The 24,514-nt window shown below is 39.4% G+C and overlaps 2 protein-coding genes across 13 annotated transcripts in view; one reads left to right on the top strand and one right to left on the bottom strand.

Moving 5' to 3' along the window:
• Positions 1 to 388: 388 nt before the first annotated feature.
• LOC103697383 (Tetratricopeptide repeat (TPR)-like superfamily protein) lies at positions 389 to 3,080 on the top strand. The gene has a single exon (XM_026801223.4). The coding sequence runs from the start codon at positions 444 to 446 to the stop codon at positions 2,547 to 2,549; it is 2,106 nt and encodes a 701-aa protein (XP_026657024.1). The 5' UTR covers positions 389 to 443; the 3' UTR covers positions 2,550 to 3,080.
• A 4,454-nt stretch (positions 3,081 to 7,534) lies between these two features.
• LOC103698954 (uncharacterized) overlaps positions 7,535 to 24,514 on the bottom strand; it is a 42,247-nt gene continuing 25,267 nt past the window's right edge. For 2 of the 12 annotated variants that reach the window (XR_015969275.2, XR_016396629.1), the window contains 3 exons: positions 22,279 to 22,396; positions 21,904 to 22,019; positions 8,029 to 8,233 (listed from right to left, as the gene is read on the bottom strand). Coding sequence is in view for 10 of the 12 variants with exons in the window: in XM_089925765.1 (XP_089781891.1) it covers positions 17,899 to 18,159; positions 22,279 to 22,396 (379 nt within the window). In the remaining 2 variants the exon portion in view is untranslated. Of the gene's footprint in view, positions 7,940 to 8,028; positions 18,160 to 19,225; positions 19,445 to 21,773; positions 22,020 to 22,278; positions 22,397 to 24,514 lie in introns of those variants that run through there. The other 10 variants (XM_088705431.2, XM_089925766.1, XM_039120037.3 and 7 more) reach the window with 7 other exon arrangements.

Here is a 24,514-nt window from a genome sequence, read left to right as displayed (position 1 = left end):
TATCTGATACAGATGGCATATCGATACTGTGCTAGCATGGTATTGATGTAGAGTCTGATACCGAAATAGCGAATCTAGATCTCATGTGTCTTAAAAATCATCCTCCCATGATATTCTGTGCTTTTTCTTTTCTATTTTTTCTCTCTTTCAAACTAAGCACATTGCTAAATAGATTTTTCCATGACACAGTTTTGGTCAAGCTTTTGCACATTAATAAATGGAGTAATTGAGATTCGCAACCTCGATTTTTCGTAATTTTATGTTTAATTTATATTGACTAAAAATTTTATTTCCATTTCTTAGTTTTAATGATAATTTATGTTTAACCCTTTTTTGAAAAATATGTGCAAGAAAATAACTATGTACGTTTCCGAATTCCGACGTCCAGCGAGAAAACCGACACATCAGCTAATGATCCAAACCAGACGCGTTGCCGCCATGCCATGTCCCGTTCCCAGCAGCGCTCCCTCCGTCCCCCCTCCTCCTCCTCCTCCTCCTCGTCGGTAGAATTAGAATTAACAAAGGATCCGGATCTGGACCCGGACCTCCCCCACGCCATCGCCCGTCTCATCAATTCCCATGGGGCCCTCGACTCTGCCCTCTCCGGCCTCATCCCCCGCCTCACCCCCTCTGCCCTCCTCTGCGCCCTCGGCCTGGTCAGCACCCCCGCCGCCGCCCTCCGCCTCTTCCGCTGGGCCCAACCCCTCCTCCCCTCCCTTCTCTCCGACCGCCGCCCCGCCGCCAAGACCCTCCACCTCCTCCTCCGCTCCCGCGACCCCCGCCCCGCCCTCCACTTCGCCCTCTCCCTCCCACCCTCCTCCCTCGCCGACCACTCCTTCAACGCCCTCCTCCGCTCCCTCTCTCGCGCCGGCCACCTCCGCTCCTCCCTCTCCCTCTTCCGCCTCCTCCCCTCTCCCTCCGCCTTCTCCTTCAACTCCCTCCTCGCCGCCCTCCTCCGCCGCGGCCGCACCCGCGCCGCCCGTTCCCTGTTCGACGAAATGCTCCACCGCGCCCCCGCCGTTCGCCCCGACGCCTGTACCTTCAATACCCTCATCCGCGGCCTCTGTCTCAACTCCATGCCCGCCGAGGCCTTCCGCCTCTTCCGCGAGATGCCCCGCCATGGCTGCCAGCCCGACCTCGTTACCTACAACACCCTCCTCGATGGCCTCTGCCGCGCCGGCGAGCTCCACGCCGCCCGCGGCCTCCTAGACGCTATGCGGACCAAAAGCTCCGATCTTGCCCCCAACGTCGTCTCCTACACCACCCTGATCCGCGGGTACTGCGGCAGGCTGCTCCCGGCCGAGGCCGTGGGCGTCTTCGAGCAGATGGTGGCGGTTGGAGTCAAGCCCAACCGGATCACCTACAATACCCTCATCCAAGGGCTCTGTGAGGCTAAAAGGATGGATTTGGGGAAGGAAATCTTGGAACAGGGAAATGGTGCCAATGGCGATTCAACTTTTAGGCCTGATACTTGCACGTTTAACATATTGATAGCTTCACACTGTAAGATGGGCCGCGTGGGTGAGGCGTTGAAGATGTTTGATAGAATGCCGGAACTGAAGGTTAAGGCTGACTCGGCCACATACAGCACGTTGATACGGGGCCTATGTCAAAGTGGTGAGTTTGGGAGAGCGGAGGAGCTCGTTGATGAGTTGTTAGAGAAGGAGGTGTTGCGGAGGAGAGGTGGTTGTGTTCCTTTGATGGCAGCTTATAATCCAATATGTGAGTATTTATGTAACAACGGAAAAGCAGAGAAGGCGAGGAGGCTGTTTCAGCAGCTGTTGGATAGGAGGGCCACAGTGGATGTTGGAGCATTCAAGACTCTGATCTCGGGGCACTGCAGGGAGGGGGCTTTTAAAGAAGGGTATGAGCTGCTGGTCTCAATGGTAAAGAGGGACCTTGTGCCAGATGTGGAGACCTATGAGGCTTTGGTTGTGGGATTTTTGGGGAATGGGAAGGTGGATTATGCTTTCAAGGCACTGGAGAGGATGTTGGACAGTGGGCATCGACCTAGCACAGCTACCTTCCATTCAGTGCTTGCTGGGCTTTTGGAAAAAGATTATTGCGCTGAAGAAGCTGGTAAGTTGGTTGCTGTGATGATAGAGAGGAAGATTCGTCAAAGCATCAATCTTTCAACAGATGTTATGGCCAATCTGTTTAGCAATGGATTGAGTGATAGAGCTTTCGAGATTGTTAGATTGCTTTATGATAATGGATATTATGTGAAAATGGAGAAGTTGGCTGGATCACTCTGCCAGGGCAAGAAATTCTTGGAAGCACGCGAGCTTTTGCTGTTTAGTTTGGAGAAGAGTCAGGAACTGGATAGCAAAGTTTATGGCACAGTGATTAGTGGGCTTTGTGTCTCTGGCAAAGCTCCAGAAGCATTTGGTTTGTTTTATAAGATGATTGACAAGAAAAGTGCAACTGTACCTTCTAATTGCTTAGTCTCTTTGAAAGCTGCACTGGAGGAATCAAGAAAATGGAAAGAGGCAGAGTTTGTCTGGAAACAAATGTGTCATGCAAATTCCGAAAGTGTTAACTGTAACTGAGTTCTGTTTATATGTGTCCTCAATCTTCTCTGTTCACTAAAGATTTCCTCGGCAAGGATGTTTTTCAGATAATTATTGGTACATCAAGATAACAAGCTATAAAACTACAAAAATTACAGTTGAGATTAGTGCATGAAGGAGTTGGGTAAGCATACCAAAACTAACGATTGACGCTGAGAACAAGTAGCAGGTTGTGTGGAGTAATTTCCACGCAACAAAAGAGGTAACTGTTTGTTCTTGTATATAAAGTGCTGCATATCAACAAGACTTATCGATGCTATTCACTATGTTTTTCGAAAGGACTGGAGGGGGCAAATGTTTCCATGCCCTGGTATGCTAGAGAAGATTACCATGCTGGAACATATGGAGGTTGCTTGGTCACCTGCAACAAGATATATAGCTCCAGGCAGAAATGTTGCATTTGAAATTGTTGTTGTAAAAACTATTTTTGTTTGATTTAGTTCATGATTGCAAATGCATTTGCAGTTGTTTGGTTATTTAATGCTAAAAGAGGTGTGATAATTTTGCAAATCACCTGATCAGGTTACCCTTCTAGAAGACAGTTTACATTTTGTTCTTTTATCACATTTGACCAACCACAACCGACTATTAACCATTCTCAATACTATACGATATGTAATAATATTATATGCATTACTATGATAATTATTTAATGTTTATAATAGTGATTTATTTGAATTTTTATTTTTATATTATAATTAATTATTATACTAGCTAAAATGATAAGTATCTTAAGTATTACAATCTTGTATACTAATGACTATAATAATATAATAATAATAATAATTTATTATCATTATAATTATAATAATAGTTAATTATTTTACATGGTTATTATAGTAATCATAAATATATTTGGTACAAAAGAGATATGTAGGATTTTATTAGTTAAGAGGTGCATAATAAATAATCTAGGAAGAAGTCTTGTGCCATATAAATAGCTCCTCTTACCAGCCAATCGACCACCACATTACCTTCCCCATAGCTATGGAAAACCTTAGAAAGTCAAAAGCCTCGAGGATAACTATCAATGATCTAGGAACATCAGCTGACTCCATATAAACCACTTGGCTACTATGGGCAGGGCTAGATAAGATTTAGGAGTAAGATCCACCACATCGAAAGATAAATAGCGTGCCAAACTTTTAAAAATCATAATTTGGTTATATGACACCTGATTGAATGATCTTTTTTTTTAAAAAAAAAAATCAGATAACTTTTTAAGCTTCATGACGTGCTGCCCCTCCTTGAAGGTACATTTTATCATGGGTTGGGCCTAGGCAAAAAAAATATCAAAATTTAAATAGGCTCGGACCAAAGAGCAACTAAAAATGAATATAGTTTAGGCCCGAGGTCTAGCCCATGATCAACTCTACCTAAAGGGTGCAGCGTAGCTAGTAATCAGGGCCAAATTACATCGTTTCGATCTCGAAACGGGCTGGTCAAATCGATTTTTTTTTTTGAAAAAGACTTTAATCGAATGTATCTCCCAATCTTAGAAAAATTAGGCAGAACAACAAAAGATAAAATTAATGAAAGCAGCGAGATCTACCTTCTGGCGAATTTTAGCTTTTTCATATTTATTTCTATTGGTTATGTCTATTTTAGAAAAGCTAGTCCTGTTCGAACTAGAAGAGAAATCTGATCCAAATTGTGAAGGACAAACCTCACTATTATAAATAGAGGCTATACATCTCAATTTATGAATCATCAATGAAAGAAAAGAGGATATATACCCTACTTTTGACGAATTTTCTACTTTTTCCTATATCTTTTTGAGAAATTCGAGTTAAAGAAATTCTTTCTTCTTCCTAATTGGATTAACCTGGTATCATGGAGAATAGTGTCATAAGGAAAACAATTTCGACCATTCACGTTTGATTGTATTCAAGATAACATAGTAGCAGGATGACCCTCTAGCCAAACATGCATAGCATAAAATTGAGAAAACTATTTGATATTATCATAACTATATATTTCTATAACAATAAAATATTATATATTATATCCTGTTATAATAATTAATTGATATATAATGTGTGAATATTATATGATTATACATGGAGGCTGACACTAGTCCAATAGGCACCTAAGGCTGCAGAAGTGTATGCAACCAATTTTGCTTGAAAAGCTTTTGCAGCAAAAGGCTCCAAAACTGTAACTAGGTTGCGTACAATTGGAATTACTTCCAAGCAACCAAATAATTGTAAGGCCCTATCTGGGGGAGCTTTTGGAGGGCCAAAAAGCACTTTCTGGCCCTCCAAAAGTACTTTCAGATAAGAAATGGTGTTTGGTAAAATTTTCGCAAAGCTGTTTCAGCTTTTGCGGGAAGCTAAAAACAACTTTTGGGAAGAAGCTCCAATTTGGAGCTTTCCGAAAACGCTGTTTTCAGTTTTGTCGGAAAGCTGTTTTTTGGACCAAAATACCCCATTTAAATCTCACTTTTTTCCTCCAAAATCCTCATCCCACCTCTCCCTCTCTCACCCATCCTCTTCCTCTCCCTTTCTATCTTCTTCTTCCTCTCAACGCCTCCGTCACTGTTCCTTCTTCCTCTTCTTTTTTTTTTCTTTTTTTTTTGTTTTGGGAGCTCGTGGTTGCCCATGGTGGCAGCCACCATGCCGGCCACCACCCATGGCCGGCGACCCCTCTATATTTCAATGAAATAAAATAATAAATAAATAAATAAATAAAATAAATAAAAAAAATAATGAGTGAGTGGCAAATAATCTGATCTAAATAAATAAAAAAATAAATAAATAATATTAGTAATTATTTAACAAATTTTTTCACCTAGCTAGAAAATTTATTAGAGAGATAAATGGTTATTAGAAGGATGAAAAATTAATTTACACTAATAATTATAATATTTTATATATTTATTATTGTATTATACTATAAATATAATATTATATTACATTATATCATAATACATTGATATGTTATGTTAAATAATTTAATATTATATTAAATTATTATTCTATAATACATAATGTTATAGTACTATATTATAATAATATTGTATTACATTACATTAATATTATACTATATCATATATTTATGTATTAATACATATTATATTTTATTATGCTCTGTTGTATAATACTGGTAATGTCCTTTATGGTCATTTTGTTATACAAAAGTACTTTCTCAGTTTGTTTACCAAACACATGTTAAAGTGCCACAGCACTTTAAAAATGTAGTTACCAAACAGCAAACAGCTTTTTATAAACGCTCTGCTTTAGACAGCTCTACTTCCAAAAGCTCTACTACTAACAGCTCCCCCAAACAGGGCCTAAGTCATACCAAGCAATCAAACAGTTGTAAGTGCCGACCTGCAAGTTATTTGCAAGCACTTGGATCTACTGGAGCTCTGCTATAGGCATCTAAAGCCCTGTGGTTCAACATGCCTTGATAGCTGGGTTGATTAGGCAATGTTATAAGTAGTGGATTTCTCAAGCCTATGCTTATGGAATTTATAGTTATCAATCTAATAGGTGATCTTAATTTCTTTCGAATTGTGGGATCTCCAGCCATTTTGGACTCTTATATTTTTGGTTTTCGTGTTTCTTCTGAACTCATGGGGCTCGTTTGGTTCGCGGGAAAAGAAGGGGGAAAGTGTGGTCAACGGAAAAGTAATGAGATGCCTCTTGTTTGATTGGAGTTTTCAAAAAAGAGAGATGGGAAAGTTGTATTCCCATGAGAATTGATTCCCACATTTCATGGAAAAGTCTTTCCCATAAAAAACATGGAAAAGTTACTTTCCCATAAGGTAGGAATCACTCCATCTTTATTTTTTTCCAAAAAGGCCCTTCCGCATTAAAGAGGCATTAAAGACCTAATTTTTATTAAGGGTATAATAGGAATTACACATAACTTTTCTAGGAAAGTGGATGGTCAACCAAACATTAGCACTCTGAAAATCTGTCACTTTTCCATGGTTAATCAAACATGCCAAAAGTACTTTTCCAGGCAACCTCTTCCTAGAAATCTGCTTCCCAGGAATCATATTCTCAAGAGGAAAAATACGTCCCGCGAACCAAACGAGCCCATGGTGTCACTGAGTTCCCACTAGAGATCCAAAAGACTCGGCATATCATTCTTCCTTTGTGCAATGGGATATTTGAAAGTCCCAAAAAATGTTTATAATGCTATTGTGCAAGTATGTATTTCTATGTTTCCTCTGATTAATGCATACATTTTCTGTAACTGTTCCTTTACCCTTGATGTAAAGATTTTATTTGTAAGTGCATGTATATTTTGTAGCAATTTAAGAAAAATTCCCAATAGCTACTTACCATCTCAATATCTAGTTTGACTGCATGAATTGGTAGGAGTAATTCAATAATAATTTAATCATATCAGGAACTTGTTAATGGAGAAGGTCCAGTGGATTCAGTGATCATCACGAGTGGTTGAGAAATGTATTTGTACACCAAGAAATATGAATTAACAAAAAAAATGCATAAGATTTACTACACGTAACAGCTCTGCAATTGTCAAGTTGAATATAGTTCCCCATCTTTATCTTATTTCTAATTTACCTTTTTTTGGTAAGTCTTTCCAATTTAATTATTAGATTAAAATATATCATATATATTGCTTCTCATGTGCCAAATGAGTAAAATTCGATATGCGGGATAATTGTTAGTTCTTGATCGGATCAGCACAAATCAGAAAACAGCCATTATTTTGGAGAGCCTGTGAAACAGCCTTTAATAAATGCAGTGATACAGGGACGGATCAAATTTCTGAAAGACAGGTAACAAGCTCTTATCAACAATAGCAACCGTTCAGATTATAAATTTGTAATGTTAGTAATTCAGCTACCCTCTTTTTGTAGCTCGGAGACATCTTTCAATCAATTTTGCTCAGCACAAGTGCAAACGTAAGTTAATCCACTCTTAGTACTAGTTAATCAATTTTGTCCCCAAAGGTACCATGCTAGAATTGCATTTATATCCATTTCTGCATGAAACTAGTTAATGTCTTGGTACAAGAGCCAGCCTTTGAAGTCATCTTTATTCTCTCTTTTTTCAGTGCTTACTGATTGTTCTTTCCTTGCAGTTAAAACATTTATTCCATATATTTGACATGGACAATGATGGGATTGTCAGCAGGAGATGATTTCATGGCATGCCTTAGGAAGAACGCACCGTTGATAACCCTTTTTGCTGTCTGAATATGAAAGTTGTATGGTGATGGTGTGATGGACGGTGCTGTAACCATGATTATTTATCAGAATTGGCAAAGACCATTTATTGAGGAGATGACCATGGAACCCCCTTGGGGTATCTTCGGTAGCTGACCATTCAAGTCCTTTTTTCTGTTACATTGAATGGTTGTGGACTTCCATTTTTGAGTTGCAGATGCTGCAAGCATTTGGTGTTGTCACAAGACGTTGCATAAAAGAGTAGGCATAAAAGAGTGAAGATGCTGCAAGCATTGTTTTGAGACAGGGTTTCTTGTAAAATGCAATAATAATTTGGCCCTTTATTTGAATCAATGTCAGTAATTTCTTATTTACACCAAAACTAAACTTGAATATTGTAATACATTTGACCGGCGTACACAATCATTTACAATATATATGATTCTCACATGACAATACACTTATCCTTTGCTCTCGGTTCACTCTTCTGTGGAGCATTGGAGTTCCTAGGTGCCTGTAAAAAATCAAATCCCAAAAATAATTTTTAAATATATTTATTTTAAGAAACTAATTTCAGCTGAAATCTAAGATGGATGCTACATATATTTTTTTAGGTCCATCGGTATACATTAAAGATTATTTATTTCTCAATTTTTTTTCAAATTTAAACCTAGGCCGTTATACATGATCGCATCAAAATTTGAATAAATGAACATCAAATTTTTCTTGAGAGTAGCTTGCATTCCCCTAAATATGCTTCTAATTTAACAGTTTTTATTTGAATTTTATTTTTTTATATTTTTTATTTTTTAATCTAAATATATATATTTAATTTTTTTAAATTACAAAAAATCTGAAGATGAAAAATTTTTATATCATCGTGTAAATCATCCATAGATTTACAATATATAATAAAATCAAGCCTAAATCAAAAATTTCGGCATGATCTTCTTTTATCTTGCAAATTTCAAACTACTTTTTCAAGTTAAAAAAAATAGAGAGAATGAGATAGGGAAGAAGAAGCATATCTTATTTAGGCTTAGATCTTCCTTCTATCCCGTTGAATCGGTGTAATTTTGAAAATTGGAGGAAAGGAGTAGCTGTTTAAGTATCTTATGGCTAAACGAAGGTGATAAAAAAATGCCTCCCCATTGGTTCCTTTTAACAAAAGAAGCAAAGGGGGAGGAGGTCCAATGCGCACCGAGTTCGAACAGAACTAGCTGGTTCCGAACAGTTTCGGCCGTTTCGGTCAGGTTTGGGCCTTTTCTAGCCGATTTCAATTGGTTCGAAACCCGTTCCAACCAGTTCGGGGCCAAAACCAATTTTAATGGGCGAACCAATCCGGTTTTCCACCGGGTCAACTCGTACGGGCCAAACGGAGCGATTCGGTCCGATTATGGTTATGGTACCAAGAATAAAAAAATAAAAGATTTTGTGGTGTCAAGTAGTTGGCACGAAACTCTTGGCTTGGAATTCATCACTGTGGGAGACTAGAGAGTGGAGACCAATATGTTAAGAAAAATGGTTTGAGAATGATGGCGGACAAAGCTCTTGGAGGGAGAAAAAAGAGATGCTCTGATACCAAGCTGATGGCGGACCACTGCAGGGAGAAGAGAGAAAGAGAAAGAAGAGCAGGAGGAGGAAGAAGAGGTTATAGAGACGCAGGAAGAAGAGGTTATAGAGACGCAAGAAAAAGAGAAGAGAAGGAGGAAGAAGAAGAAGCAGAAAGAAGGCTAGAGTTTTTTATTCAATCATTCAACTCCCTCATGCATAAGAGGGTTGGCCTTTATATAGACCTTACATTATGACCAAGTCAAGTTAATCAATTGACGACATACCAAAATCGGACCCTCAATCAATTGACTAAGTCAACCGATTGATTACATACCAAAATCGATCAAATTACTCGATCTAATTACTTGACTCAATTGACTTGATTAATAACAAAATAACTGACCAAATTGACTTGACTAAAACAAAATCAAATAATGCAATAAAATAAAAGTGACTTAGACTCGAATGGACCCAATCTGGGTCTGACTAAATCCGGTGTCTCGGGATCATCTAAACAAACGGCTCTGATGTCCCCATCAACTTCTTCCAGGTGGAAAAACTCTATCCCGTTGAGTATAGGTATGGCCGGCTGTCGTACTGCTCTATGAGATCGGGGTCAAGACGCTGCAACTCGGCTCTGGAGATCTACGTCACGTCAGACTTTGGTCGGCCTTTCCACCGAATAAGGTAATGTTAGTAACCGCCTTTCCTGGTTGACATAACCTGCTCATCTAATATATGTTCTATTTGTTCTCTGCGTGCATGAAATTTTGGAGGTAGCGGCTCAACAGCAGGTAATGGGTCAGGGTGATCAACAAAGGTGGATATATCAACAAAAGGGTTAGAAGGCTTGAATGTTGTCTTTTTGTATGGGACTAAATCTTCAATATTAAATGTCGCACTAATCCCATGTCTTCAGGAAGATCTACAACATAAACATTCGAACTGATTTTCCATAGGACATTGAACGGTTCCACACTACGAGCTTGCAATTTCTTGAATATTCCCGAAGAAAGTCGTTCAAGTCTAATTCTTATCATAACGTAACCTCTTTCACTTAGCTCTTTATAATGTCTGTGTAAATCGGCAAAGGATTTATATTTTAAGTTATTAAAGTGAATGCATTTGCTGATTTCTTGATGCAATGAATGTGGATACAATGTGAATAACTGTGCAGACTCAGACACTTTATACTGATGAGACATGGGGATCAGGTCTATGGGTTGCCTAGGTTTGCAACCATGCACCACATCGAATGGACTCATGCCTATGAACTTATTGACCGAACTATTATATGCAAACTTAGTGGTCGATAACACTAAATCCCAAGTCCTAGCATGTTCACTTGCCAGACATTTTAACATGTTTCTAAGGCTACGGTTGACAACTTCAGTCTGGCTGCCGGTTTGAGGATGATAGGTAGAAAAAAATTTCAGTTTGGTGCCTATCATATACCAAAGGGTTTTTCTAAACTAGCTCATGAATCTAACATCCCTATCAGGCATAATAGATTTTGGAATGTCAAGGGGTCTAACGACTTCATCGAAATTAAGTTTGGCAATTCTAGAAGCATCAGAAGTTTTAGAACAGAAAAGAAAATGAGCTATCTTTGAAAATCGGTTCACAACCACAAAAATAAAATCGTGCTCGGTAGAAGTATGTGAGAGCCCTAAGACGAAATCCATAATGACATCTGGCCATGGACGAATCCGAATTGTCTTGGTGTATTGGATCCGCTCTTCTTTCCGCATGAACACATGAATTAGATTCTATTCCCATCCCCCTTTGCAACTTTCTCAAAATCATAATTCTTCCTTCTATAAGCCACGGCCCTCCTTCCAGCACCTTGTAACAATCTTCTTCTGTGTTGAAGTGGTATCCACTTTTCAAATCAATCTTAGAAAAGATCGTGGCACCAGACATAGAATCTAAAAGGTCGTTTAGCCTAAGAATGAAAAAGCGATACTTAACCGTGAGTTTGTTGATGACACGGTTATCAACGCACATCCTCCAAAAACTATCTTTTTGTAGGGTTGAAGAGTGCAGACACAATATAGAGGCTTAGGCTCTCACAATCATACCCTCTTGCGAAGAGTTCGTCAACTTGATGCTTCAACTCAGCGCATGCATTTGGGTTGAGCCTATGATAAGGAAGGGTAGGCAAAGGTGCTCAGGGGACTAACTCAATTGCGTGATGGATATCATGCATTGGAGGAAGAGCATCCGAAAGATCATCAGAGACTACAGAATGAAACTCCTCTAAAAAGGGAGCTATCACAGGAGAATGATGAAGGTTGGATTCCTCATTGATAGCTTTAGCCACATGTGCCAATACAGGAGACTGGCTCTCGATATCTTTTACCTCTTTCAAAGTAGTGATGTGAAGTGGTGTGTTTGTACTTAGGCCAACAATTTCCTTTTGGGGATCATTCTGGACAAATTCTAATCCGGTGGGTTCGTCTTCAAAGTCTTCTACATAATTTTTTATATTTGGTTCATAGACTTCTTCGACATAGTCGGTCTCTTGGTTCCCAACTTTTGGGTCAGTAATCAAGTCGGTCTTAGTGGAACAATGGGACGCTATGTGGCCAAATTGTTGACACCTAAAACATTGGGTTTCGTTCCTAGGAGAATGGGGAAGGACTATAAATGGTACAGCGAAACCGATTTTAGGTTGGGCTGCAACGGGAATTGACGGTTTAGGGGTCCTAAAATTTCACATGAACTCACAGACCTCTTGTTTGACTTCTTTATCTGCAGCTCGCATGGCAGCGAACTGTTCCATAAGAGACCTCAAAACGTTGGAGTCCATGGCAGCTACGAAGGTTCTGGGTTGATTGAAATCATACTCCTTATCACTACAGGTTGGCATGCAATGATAACACTATGTACGATGAAGTAAAATGCAACGTCACTAATGAAACCTAGTAAATATAATGCAGGACAACCTAATGCAACCTAGTATGATTTCAAAGATCAGCAAACTTTCACAAAGTAACTTAAAATTTAAATGTTGCTGATTTTTACTTCGGTTATTTTAGAGTTAGGGCATGAGATTAATCAATCAAGTATTATGGTTGTTTTGATCCTAAAGTAATCTGATCGTAGGATGTTGAGAAACGTTCTGTTACTAGAGTGTGCTAATTTAATATCAAGATTTAATGGGTAATAGGACGGGTTCGGAAGTGAAAGATTTAATGTTCTGAATTTTTACAGCAATGTAAGTTTGCAAGAATAGAGCTATCATGCAAGAGAACTAGAACATAATTAAATGAACAAGCTCAAGAAAAGTGGAAACCTATCACCTATCGTGGAGCAGTCGACCAAAACCGTTTGCTCGTGGGCTGTGGCAGCGATCAGAGGCGCAGTTGCAGCTGATGGACCCTTCAATTGGCTTCAATTGGATTGACCAGGTCTGATGGGCCTGCTATTGCAGGCCTAATAAAAAATGGAGGGATGGACAAGGTCAGGTGGGGCGGTGGGCCTGTTGGGCTGGCAATTGAGAAGGGTGCGGATGGGATGGGCGCGGTTGGTAGCTGCGGATCGGGTTGGACTGGGTCTGTTGGACCCAAACACCGGATGTGAAGAGGGCTTGGGGATGGGCCTGTTGTAAAGCCGAAAACCCCTGACAAAAATGAGGGAAAAGGGATGGGGGAGTGGAGGAAGGAGATGTGGGGAAGATGGGAGTCAGTGCCGAGGGAGATGAGGGACGGGATGTGGATGCGGCTGGAAGGGGAGGTGGAGTGGCGTATGGGACTCGGCGGCGGCGAGGAACCAAGCGGCGGTGGCTCAGTGCGGCAGCTAGGAAGTAGCGACGGTGGGGGAGGCCAAGGTGGCGGTTCTCGGCGGCGCAGGCGGAGGATGGAGAGGTGGCGCGGCTCAGCGGTGGAGCTCGTTGAGGCTTGGCGGCACGGCGGAGGCGGCGGCGGAGCAGGGCACTCACGGGGAAGGAGAAGACAAACAAGTACTTTTTTTCAACTTTTTTTTTTTGCACGCACGTGCGGGGGACTTGTTTTTCTTTTCTTTTCATTCTTTTTTTTCCCTTTTTTCTTTATGTTTTTTGGTAACCCGATTGGATTCGGGTTAGTGGGTTGTGGGTTAACGGGTTCGACACTTACCCGTTAACCTGATCCCAACCTCCTGACGGTTTCGGGAGGGTTTGCCTACCCTCGCGGCGGCGCGGAGGGGAGGGGAGGGCGGCGGTTGCGAATCAGCCGAAGGAGGGGGGGCGTCAGAGATCGCGGCCGCGGCTCTATGGTCGATGGCCAATGGGTGACGCATCACAGGTGGGGCCCGCTCCAGATGTGGACCCGCAGTGGGAAGAGCCGAACTTTCCCAATTCTCCACAGTAGGAAGTTGGGCAGTGCAGTCGAGCTGGCGGTGGCAGCGCGACGCTGTTGGCGGCGAGCGAGGGTGAGTGGTCGCACGTGTGACGGCGGGTGGGAAGGATCCGGTGACGGGGGCCTTCCCCTTCTATTCTAATGCAAACCGAGAGGGAGAAATGAACCCCTCTTTTTGGTGAGCACCGAGGGAGAGAGAAGAGAGAAGGGAAATCAGGCTTCCCTTCCTCTTTACAATGCACGCTGTACGTCGTACTTCAACGCATTCCGGGGTTCACGGTGCAATAGATTTAGTGAAGAACTCATGTGGCAGACTGGCAAAGGTATCGGAGGTGGTCCGTCCATAAACAGGATCCCGGAGCTTTGGCAACAGAGGCAAAGCCGAGGCTCTGATACCAAACTGATGGCGGACAAAGCTCTTGGAGGGAGGAAGAAGAGATGCTCTGATACATGAGAGGGCTGGCCTCATACAACTCCCTCATGCATAAGAGGGCTGGCCTTTATATAGACCTTACATTATGACCAAGTCAAGTTAATCAATTGACGACATACCAAAATCGGATCCTCAATCCGTTGACTAAGTCAACGGATTGATTACATATCAAAATCGATCCAATCACTCGATCTAATTACTTAACTCAATTGACTTGATTAATAACAAAATAACTGACCAAATTGACTTGACTAAAACAAAAGCAAATAATGCAATAAAATAAAAGTGACTCGGACTCGAATGGACCCAATCTGGGTCTGACTCAATCCGGTAGCTTGGAATCATCTAAACGAACGGCTCTGATGTCTCTATCAGAGAACTAGCATCATCTACCAAATGCCAATAAGTGCAAAAAAGCAGCTCCAATTTCCATCTTAGTTGCAAAGAGATGCTCAACAATCTCTAAGCACATTGTATATAAAATTTCTTCATGCATCATTCATGCTAACATTATTGGATATACACATCATAAGCCATGTCACACATGCATAATATTATTGTATTACCATTTACTTAACACTATGGAAAACTTCAATAATACCCAAGGTTGTCAAAAGCAAAAGGCACCCCCAAAGCAATAGAACCTGTATTACCTGAGGCTCTAGGTGCCTAAAAGGCATCACATATGCATAATATTATTGTATTACCATTTAATTAACACCATGGTATGCTGAACTGCGCCGAATTGCCCGATTCACTCCATACCGAACCAAATCGGTGCAGAATTGGCATGGTTCAACTAATTTTTTTCAACAAAAAGCTGTAAACCAGTTCACTCCCCCCCCCCCCCCCCAATCTTTTTTTTCAATAATACAAAGGCTTAAGAAGACCTCTCAAGCCTTCTCAAGTTTTTCTTCCCTTTAATTTTCAACCCTTCGCTCCCCCCATTTCGCCAAAAATCCTATGATTTCGACGATTAAAAGAGGATCCAACCCAAACAAGATAAGGTAGCTCTCCCCCACCTTATTTCTTTCCACTTTTTAATATAAAAAAATGCCGAGAAAATTGAAAAATAAGAAAAGATCATGCTAGAATTTTCGATTTTGGCATGATTTCATGATATGTTGTAGATCTATGGATAATATACACAATAAAACTAAAATCTTTAATTTTTGTTAAATCTGCAATTTTTAAATTAAAAAAATATTTTTTTGGATTAAAAAATAAAAAAATAAAATCCAAAAAATAACTATAAACTTAGAAGCTTGTTTAGGAGCAAGAAAGCTACTCTCAACCTAAATTTGGTGTCCATTTATTTTGGACGCGATCATGAACATAGTGGCGTACGCCCAAATTTGAACAAAATTAAAAAAATAAGTAGCTTTTGATACATGCCCATAGGCCTAGAAAAATAAATGTATTATCCATGGTAGAGTTCTACATGTATCTAAGCTCATATTAAGTTTCTAAACTTTTTATATCTAAATATATGTTTTAATTTAAAAAAATATTAAAAATATATAATCAATACAAAAAATATGAAAAATTAGTGCAATGCATTGATAATTCAGAAGTGAAATATTTTTCTAAATTTATGATATTTAAAATTATTTTCAAATATAAAAAATATTTTAAAAAATAAATAAAAGAAAAATAATAAAAATTAGTGTTATATATTAGATAATTCAGAAGTATTTTCTAAAATAAAAAATATTTGTTATTGGAACAAAATTTTACTATTTTTTAAATAATTAATAAACTAACGTGCTTGATAAAACTGCAGGAATGAATCCATCAATAAAAAGGACGCCCCAGAACGTGATATTGGTTGAGATCATGGCAAATGCTCTCGGACCAGCATCACTAAAATTGCAACTCATGCAACATATAATTCAAGGTAGAAGGGGTAACCAAGTTGAAATAGGACCTAGCTGGTGGTTATTCCGACGCATCCGAAAATGACCATAGAAGGTCCGGCAGCTAATGAAGAAGCACTTTATTAATTTCAAAGCAGCAAAGGAAAAGGTCGCCAAAAAGAAAGTTGAGGTAGACACCGATTAACAGAGCCACCTTTCTATCACTGCAGAAAGTCAAAAAAAGCCTCCGCTCTAGATGACGAGACACAAATTCAAACTGCCATACAAGCAGGCTGGATGATCAGTGGCAACAGGATGAGATGGCCAGGTGTAAGGCTCCATTTGGGCTCTCACACTTAGGGGTGCAAATGGGTCGGGTCGGGTCGGGTCATGAGTGACCCCGACCCAATTTGGTTCCTAGTTCGGGTCCTAATTTTGGACCCAAACCCAACCCAATAGAATATCGGGTCGGGTCGGATCCACCACAATTTTTGACCCAACAATCATCGAATCAGGTCGAGTCCATGTATAACCCAGACCCAACCCAAAAGTTTCGGATCCGGATAGGGTCCGAGTCGGGTCAACCCATCCATGAATTCAGAACTTGTTTGCACCCGCGCGAGCTGCCGCATGTAAGCCCAAATAATTTTACAGATTCGGGTCGAATCGTAGGATCAAAATTCTGAAATTATCCAAACTTCAAATGGATCGCGTTGGGTCGGATCTGAATTCAGTAAACCCAGATCCGATCCGAAAAATAAAACGGGTCCAATTTTAGAACCCGACCCGATCCCACGGATCCTCCAAAATGGGTCAGGTCAGGTTTCAGTGGGACGGATCGGATCGGGTCGGATTGGGTCACGGGTCAACCCGATCCATTTGCAGCCTTACACTACGAATCAAGCTCTAGTTCTAAGATTAACAAGGCAGATTCAAAGTTCACGAGGACCTCGTCAGTTAAAAAGACTGTCAATAGAGACGGTAGCCGTATTGCATCTATGCTGGAAGCTTTGACAGTAAGAAAAAGTCCTCCAAAAAGATTCCACTAGGAGCCATCATCCATAATTTTGATCTATATATCTTCCCCTGCAGGAATTCGAAGCAGCAAAGGATTGATACCATGCTAAAGAAGGATAAGAAGGATATGCAGCCAACTATTAGATCCCGGCTAAGGCGATAGGCAACACATATATAGGACTGCCATTTTCTCCATACAAACTGTCGATCTAAATGTAGATCCTTCAGAACGGAAGAATATCTATGGTGAACTTCTTGACAATAATAAGAAAGAGCGACAGAAGTAGATTGCCTCATACCAAAGTAAGTGGCCCATATATGGCCTGACTATGATATGTGATGGTTGGATCGGTCCTACCAGGCATAGCATCAACTTTTTGACATACTATCGTACAAAGATTTTCTTCCAGAAATCAGTTGATGCTTTCAACCAGGTGCACGACGCCATGTACATCCTCAAATTGATGGAGGTAATTGATTAAAAAAGAAGAAAGTTGTATAGGTCATCATTGATGACGGACCATAATATAAGGCCACTAGGAAGATTTTGATGAAACATCAGCCACATTTTCTAGATTTCATGTGTTGTATATTATATCGACCTCATATTGATGAAGATTGAAAAAATTCCTAAAATGCAGCAGACAATGGAGACAACCCAATCCATCACCAGACTTATTTATAACCACGCATGGGTCCTATTATTAATGAGGTAAGCAAGGGAGAGATCTTAAAACTAGGTGTGACATGGTTTCCTACTAACTACATTGCGCTTAATGGCCTTCTTGAGACAAAAGCAAGCCTACGTCAACTATTTGTCATTGCCGAGAGTAGCAGGAGAGCAAATTTCAGCCTCGTAGCCAGCAAGAGCTTAATGATTGTCAATCCCATGATCTAAAAGATTGTGGGTTAAAAGCAAAAGCCAGAGATTGATGAGCTAGGATTGCCTCCACGACCGGCCAATATCGTAACAATGAGGCTATGGTGGATGCAGGACAATTGGCAAACCGCAACATTCCATGCATGCCTCTAGCTGATCAACCACAGCCATAGGGGTCATTAAGAAGCCAACCATCATGACTGCATGTCCGAGACATCTTCCCAAAGATATGACTAAGAGTTGCTCAGATAAGACCACCATGCTATCCAGTCGACACAGTCGGAAAGGCAACATCCATCCTCCCAGCATAGTTGGGCAGAGAGAGGCATGAAAGGAAAGTAGGCAATTACTCAATGCAACCTGAAAGAAAAAGAAAAGGCAATTGTAGCCCCAATGGAGAGATTGGAGGAGAGTTCTCTTAAATTCAAAGACCAAAGAAAGCAGCGATAACAGTTCTAATAATCCTGAATCAACGGCCAGAAAGGGAGTGAAGAATATGAGACCACCACTTATAAGACAGTCACAGAATTGTCTTCGATTCACCGATGAGTCCCGATTTATGCATGCTAGATAAAATAGGATCCATGGTGCACGAGCTAGTACAGCCCGCGTGGATACAATTGCATGTAGGAGATGGGCTCCACAAGATCATTTACAAAGATATGATGCAGCTGCAAATAATCTCGCACGTGGAGTAGGATCCATTTACATATCAAGTTCAGAGTCATACGTTGGATCCTATTACCCATAACTGCGACAGCCTATGATCCATATAGATATAGATATGGTGCGTCTGAGGTATCTTCTTTTAGTGACTACTACACAACGTAGTCCAAACACCTTACAAGTCGGATTTTGCTATCAGCATATTTGGATGGACCCCTCCATAGCCATATTATTAGCCAAAGAACACCTCTCAGAACTAGCGCTTCAGTAAAAATCAAGATCAGTTATAACGTAGAGTGCGTATATTATGGAATGAGCATACAAGATTACAATGCCGCTTAGTTAGAAAAGTGGGTTGATATGCCTCCTAATTATGCTATTGATTCAAATATCTGCAAAAGACATTTCCACTCGATGAGATTCTAGATATCGTTTTATATGTTGTGCATAAAATACATATAATTGATTATATCATTTTAAGATTTTGGTTTCTTACTAAGTAATTTTAGGATATTTTATGTTTCTTCTTCTAGCGTGCAAAGCTAAGATCGCTAGCTTTTTTCTTTACATTTTGGTTTCGACTTGACACTGATGCAAAAGGCTGGGGGCAGCAAACCCAGTGATACAACTTTGCCAAATTTTTGCCTCCCCAAGATAGCATTGTTTCAAAGCAATCCTACGGAAATGTAGAATAATCACTCTAAAACATCAAGAAGCATCATTTAGGATGTATCGGGATAATAGACATATAAAACAATCAAAAAAAATCAAAAATATGAAAAAACATCAAATTAAACTTAAAATTAATAAAAAATAAAAAATTAATTACTTTTCATTAAAACTTACAAAATTAAAAAAAATGATGTGCCCTTTTGAAACCGGCACACCATAGCGTACCATGTGCTAGTAAGGTAACAATTCAATACCATACCGAACCGATAGTTGACCGGTATGGATTTTGCTCCTGGTTCGGCTAACCCTGCTTAACACAATGAAAAACTTCAATATTACCCAAGGTTGTCAAAAGCAAAAAAACATTCCAAGAGCAATAGAACCCATACTGCCCGAGTCCCCAGACGCCAAAAAGGCATTTGCTTGAAGAAAGTAAGGAACTAATTCATAAAAGTTAAATAAATTTTAAGTGCTAATTATATCAAAAACAGCACAAACATTAAAATATAAATCATTCAAGTTTTGACGGTCTTAATCATAATTATCTAACATTGGATATAATGCTCCACATCTTTCGACACACCACATCAAAATACCACTTCCCATAACATTTTTTTAAATAAAACATAACAAAAATAACCATTGGACATCCTAGAATAGCTTCATGATTCAAATGACAACAAAATACCGCTTCCCAAATCATATTTGATGTCTTTAAACAAAATATGAAAAAAAAAATCATAGAACATTTTAGCCCTTTATTATAAGGGCTCCAATAGACCAAGATGCCCCTCAAAATAAGGCTAATAGAGCTTTGAGGGATCATTTGGTTGGGGTATATCAGATTTCAGGATAATCTGACGATACTTAAGAATATGTCAAATTACAGGATAATCTGATGATTCCTAAGAATCATTTATCTAAAAAAATAATTATAGAGGAAAATAAATTTTACCATGTACGGTTAGTGGAAAAATTACTCTAGAAAATAGCATTAAAAAAATTACTTTATTTGGTTACAAGTAGTCTCATATGGGAATATTTCCAAATTTCCAACAAATCCTTGAATAAACAATTTAAGTATTAATTTTTTTCTCAGTCCATTTGTTGGATATTTATGGCCCACTTAAACACCATCAACATTGGCTATTTCAAATATTGAAATATATTTACATGAGTTAATAAATATTTTCAAATTAATTATATATATATTAAAAAATATTTTTTTAGTATTTTTTGGTATATAAATAAATATTTAATTATTAATAAATCCTATGTTATATTTATTGATAATTAATAAAAATTAATTATTTATTTAATAATTAATATTTATTAATAAATATATTAATATATTATATATTATTTTTAAATCTTATTAATCAATATATTAACATATTTATAGTATGTTAATATAATATTAATAATATATATATTAATATAATTAATATTAATTATATGATATAATTAATATAATATTAATATAAGATAAGTGAGAGCATTTCCATCAAGAAATAATATTTTCATATTATCTCTACTCGATAATCCAGCATGGAAAAATAAATACACCCCCTAGTGGTATTTGTTTTACCTTCTCTTATGACAATAAATATGGGACCCTTTCTTTATTTTATCATCTCTCATCCACTTTTCGTACCAAATATGATAATCCGACATGGGATTTATTCCCACGCCAAATTACCTCCAACCAAACGGGCCTAAGAAAAGACAAAAAAAAGGAAAAAAAAGAATAATGCTGACCATTGGAGAGGTGCTTGTCTAAATGTCTCTCACTTTATTCCAAGTGTTTGCCTAGGCATTCCTTTGGTAAACTTACGTCACCGTAGACTGTTGGGACAAAGATTCGCTATTTTGATACTGGACTCCGTACTAATGCCATACTAGTATTGTGTCAGTACGGTAAGGTACAGTACGGAATCCTTTTAGCGTACCGAGTGTCGGTATGCCACCTGTACCTGATACTGGTGCCGAACCGGTACGATATGTACATCTCATACCGTCCAATTCGGGCCGGTATAGCCAACCATAGTTGGGACACTCAAGTGTCTACTCACCTCACCTGAGCACCCAAGCGAGCACTTAGAGCACCTTTTGCAGCACTAATATTACCATGTCATTCCTAAGCCCTCCAAACAAAACATCAACAGTTAAAGGTTTCGGAGCATAAATACTTAACCATTCATCATCATCACCATCCAATCCTTATCCCATCAAATTGGGTTCCATTATGGAGCATAATTCTATGTCAAAAATGCTTCATGGAAGGTCATGCTATTTTTTATGACCACATGTCAACCTAAAATTGGCCCTTCACAAATAAGTGTTTCATGGTGAAGGCAACTTTTGGCAAATCACAAGCTTGCCATGAAACCTAAGAAAACTGATCATAAGGTAGAGAAACCCATGTATCCATCACATGCAACTTAGGAGCAAGCATCCAAAATTCCCTAGACTTAGGAAGAGACCGGATGAAGAGAAAGAAATCTCCATTTCCATTCTCCATGAAAGGAAATATGCTTCTTTTCCAACACCACGAGAAAAGAAAATCTAGGCCTCGTCAGCAACTGGAATAGAAAATTCTGGTTTAACTTTTTTTTATTCTCAATGGGTAAAGTTGATTTCCAGAGAAGACAAGAAAATATTTGTATTCCCATCTAATAATCAATTACATAGTACCACAAGTAAAACTAACAGCACTGAGGTTATTTTTGGTCAAAAGATTAAAATGTCCCTACCCTTTTGGATTACCTTTTTTTGCAATGAAGGATGTGCTGCTCATTTTTCTTAAACAGGTGTTAAAACGCCAAGGATGCCTGGTTCTGGTGCACCTAAGGAACCGCTGATCCATCTAGGATTTCTCCAAACTGTCAGGGATCAGCAGTAATGACACCTATTTAGCCTCATTTGGTAGTTATTCCGAGATAGGCCAAAAATAAATGGCTTATCCAGGGACTATTGCACATCCAGATTAGGCCTTAACGTACCAAAATAAAAAAAAACAATTTTCATCAATATAAACTACCAGAGAGAGAGAGAGAGAGAGCAGATGTGTAATCTGCAAATGCAGTTTTGGTATTTTAATCAAAATAATAAGCATCAGATAATGTGAGATAAGGAACCTACATGAGAACCTGTGACAAGCCTCGTTCGACCACTAACAGGTGGCTGTTGGGAAAGCTGGCGTTGGGGCTGTTGTTCAAACTCCTGTTGTTGAAGCGCAATTGCCAATTGCAGGTCAGAACTGCCAGATAATAATCATGGGAGGATTATAATAAAGAAACAGGAAACAGGAAAAGCTAATATGAAGATGATTTTGTTTAAGTTATTGAGATAGGGGAGGGGGGGGGGGGGGGGAGAAAGAGATGGAGAGAGAACAGATAGTTGCAGGGATTAGCATTAAAAGAAAAAAAAAGGCAGTCACTGAAACAGAAAATATGCACATTGGCAAAAGAATAATCAATTTATGCATGTCAGCTCACCTACACATAAGCAACTTTAACAATCAGAATGCACACTTTGAGTAGGAGCTCAATGCATCTACAAATAAAGTCTGGATCTAAGGTAGATGAGGCCTCAATATTTTCTAAGGTGGTGAAGCCTACTATGGAATGGTTTAAAAGCAACGTCGGCGGAACCAGTACCGGGCACTGTACCAACAGTAGAAAAGACGGAGGAGAGGGAGAACAAGAGAGGAAAAGAGAGAGAGAAGGGGGAGAGAGGGACGCGGCCTCCACCGGCCCTCCGCCAGTTTTCCTCCCTCTCTCTTTTCTTCTCTTTCATTCTCCTTCTCCACCTCAGGCGACACATATCGGTTTCCTTCCTGGAACCGTCCCGGTCCATCGTCAGTACGAATCGGGACGCCCCGAACCGCGCAGTTCGAAACAGGGGCCGGAGGGGAGCCCTTCTTCTGCAGCTTCCTGGCGACTCTCCAACCTCCTCGTTCTCTCTCTCTTCTTCTCATTCTCCCTCTCCCCCGCCTCTTCTACTTTGTTGGTACAAGCTCGGCACGGCACGGCACGGCTCGGGCCCATACCGACTCGTACCGCCAGACAACCAGAACGGTGCCCGATACCGGTTCCGCCGACCCTAATAAGGCGTATTTGATAGGTTTGTACATGAGTGTGAAATTATCCAAACACCTCTTTTCTTTACTGTTATGTACTCAAAAGATGAAGGTGTCTTTGTAATTTCACAGAATACAAGGCATCATTAACTCTGTAGTTGAACCTTTACAAGCATTCATTAGTTAAATTACGAAAACACTTCCATGAGAATAAATACTAAGGGTGCTTACTAATATTACAACAAAGTACAAACTACTCCGATAGGTCTATGTAACAAATTTACAACAATATCCTTAGGGAAGGCACGGTTCATATCCTAGCTCATGTTTCTGGTCAAAAATTTCAGTTTTTCTTCCAGCCTGCCAAAAACAATATGAAGAGAATTTTACCAGATGCCAGCTCCCTTTTCCAGAACATATTAAAGATTTTTTGTCGAAAGCAGCTTGATGAGGACATTGCTGATAATGCTGATGGGGTTGATGAGGAACAATGATGTGGTGGCAATGCATATGATGATGGATACAGTGGTGATTATGTTAGTGATGGTCACACTCCATCTTTTGATCTTGAGATTGGATTTAGTATCAAAACTGGGGATCAAAAGCAGTAAGATTATGGCAATGTCTCTAGTAAACCACAGCATAGAAACATAATCTAGTCACAATTAAAGCAGCCATAGTAAATGCTTTGGTTCCTATAGCAAAGATAGATCCAGAATATTTTTCGGTACAATTGAAGGATACAATGTCCATCATTATCTATCTTCAAGAATGGCCTTGTTTTGCAAAATTATGTTTACATTCTTAAGGAGATCTAAGCACTAATAAACAAGGAGCACCTAGCTATGAGAAGGACAAATGTATCAAGCAAGTTTCGCCATCTCAATGCTAGACCCCGTACTGATACCATGCTAGTACAGTGTCAATATGCCCGGTATAGGAGTCACAACATATCAAGTCTCATACCAAGTCTCAGATCAGTACCAGTATGGTACAAAATGCCTGGTACGGTACAAAATGCCAAGTACAGGGCGTTACGCACTTGTATGGCTAACCACGATACAAAGATTATAGAAGAACTTAAAGAATGAAATACAGCTTGAATCAAATTTCATTTCAGATCTGCCTCATATCTAAAGCAGAAAACATCTAGAAGATGAAAATCAAAAAATATGACAAGGAAAGTGGTGGAAGCAAGAGGAAGAGAAGCAAAAGATCACTTTTGTTCTTAAAAACAAGATAGTGTAGTTGGAGGAATAAAAGAAGAGACTAGGGAAAGTTGCGAATTTCTTACCG

Source organism: Phoenix dactylifera, chromosome 10 (assembly GCF_051530095.1).
Source record: "Phoenix dactylifera cultivar Ajwa chromosome 10, Ajwa_hap1_PhDact_Kaust_v1.1, whole genome shotgun sequence".
NCBI classification, from domain to species: Eukaryota; Viridiplantae; Streptophyta; class Magnoliopsida; order Arecales; family Arecaceae; genus Phoenix; species Phoenix dactylifera.
Note: the sequence above shows the minus strand (reverse complement) of the source record. Positions and strands in the feature narration are given on the sequence as shown.

Bases quoted from the DNA above. Each gene is read 5' to 3' on its own strand.
- LOC103697383 (XM_026801223.4), top strand. From the start codon at position 444: ATGTCCCGTTCCCAGCAGCGCTCCCTCCGTCCCCCCTCCTCCTCCTCC.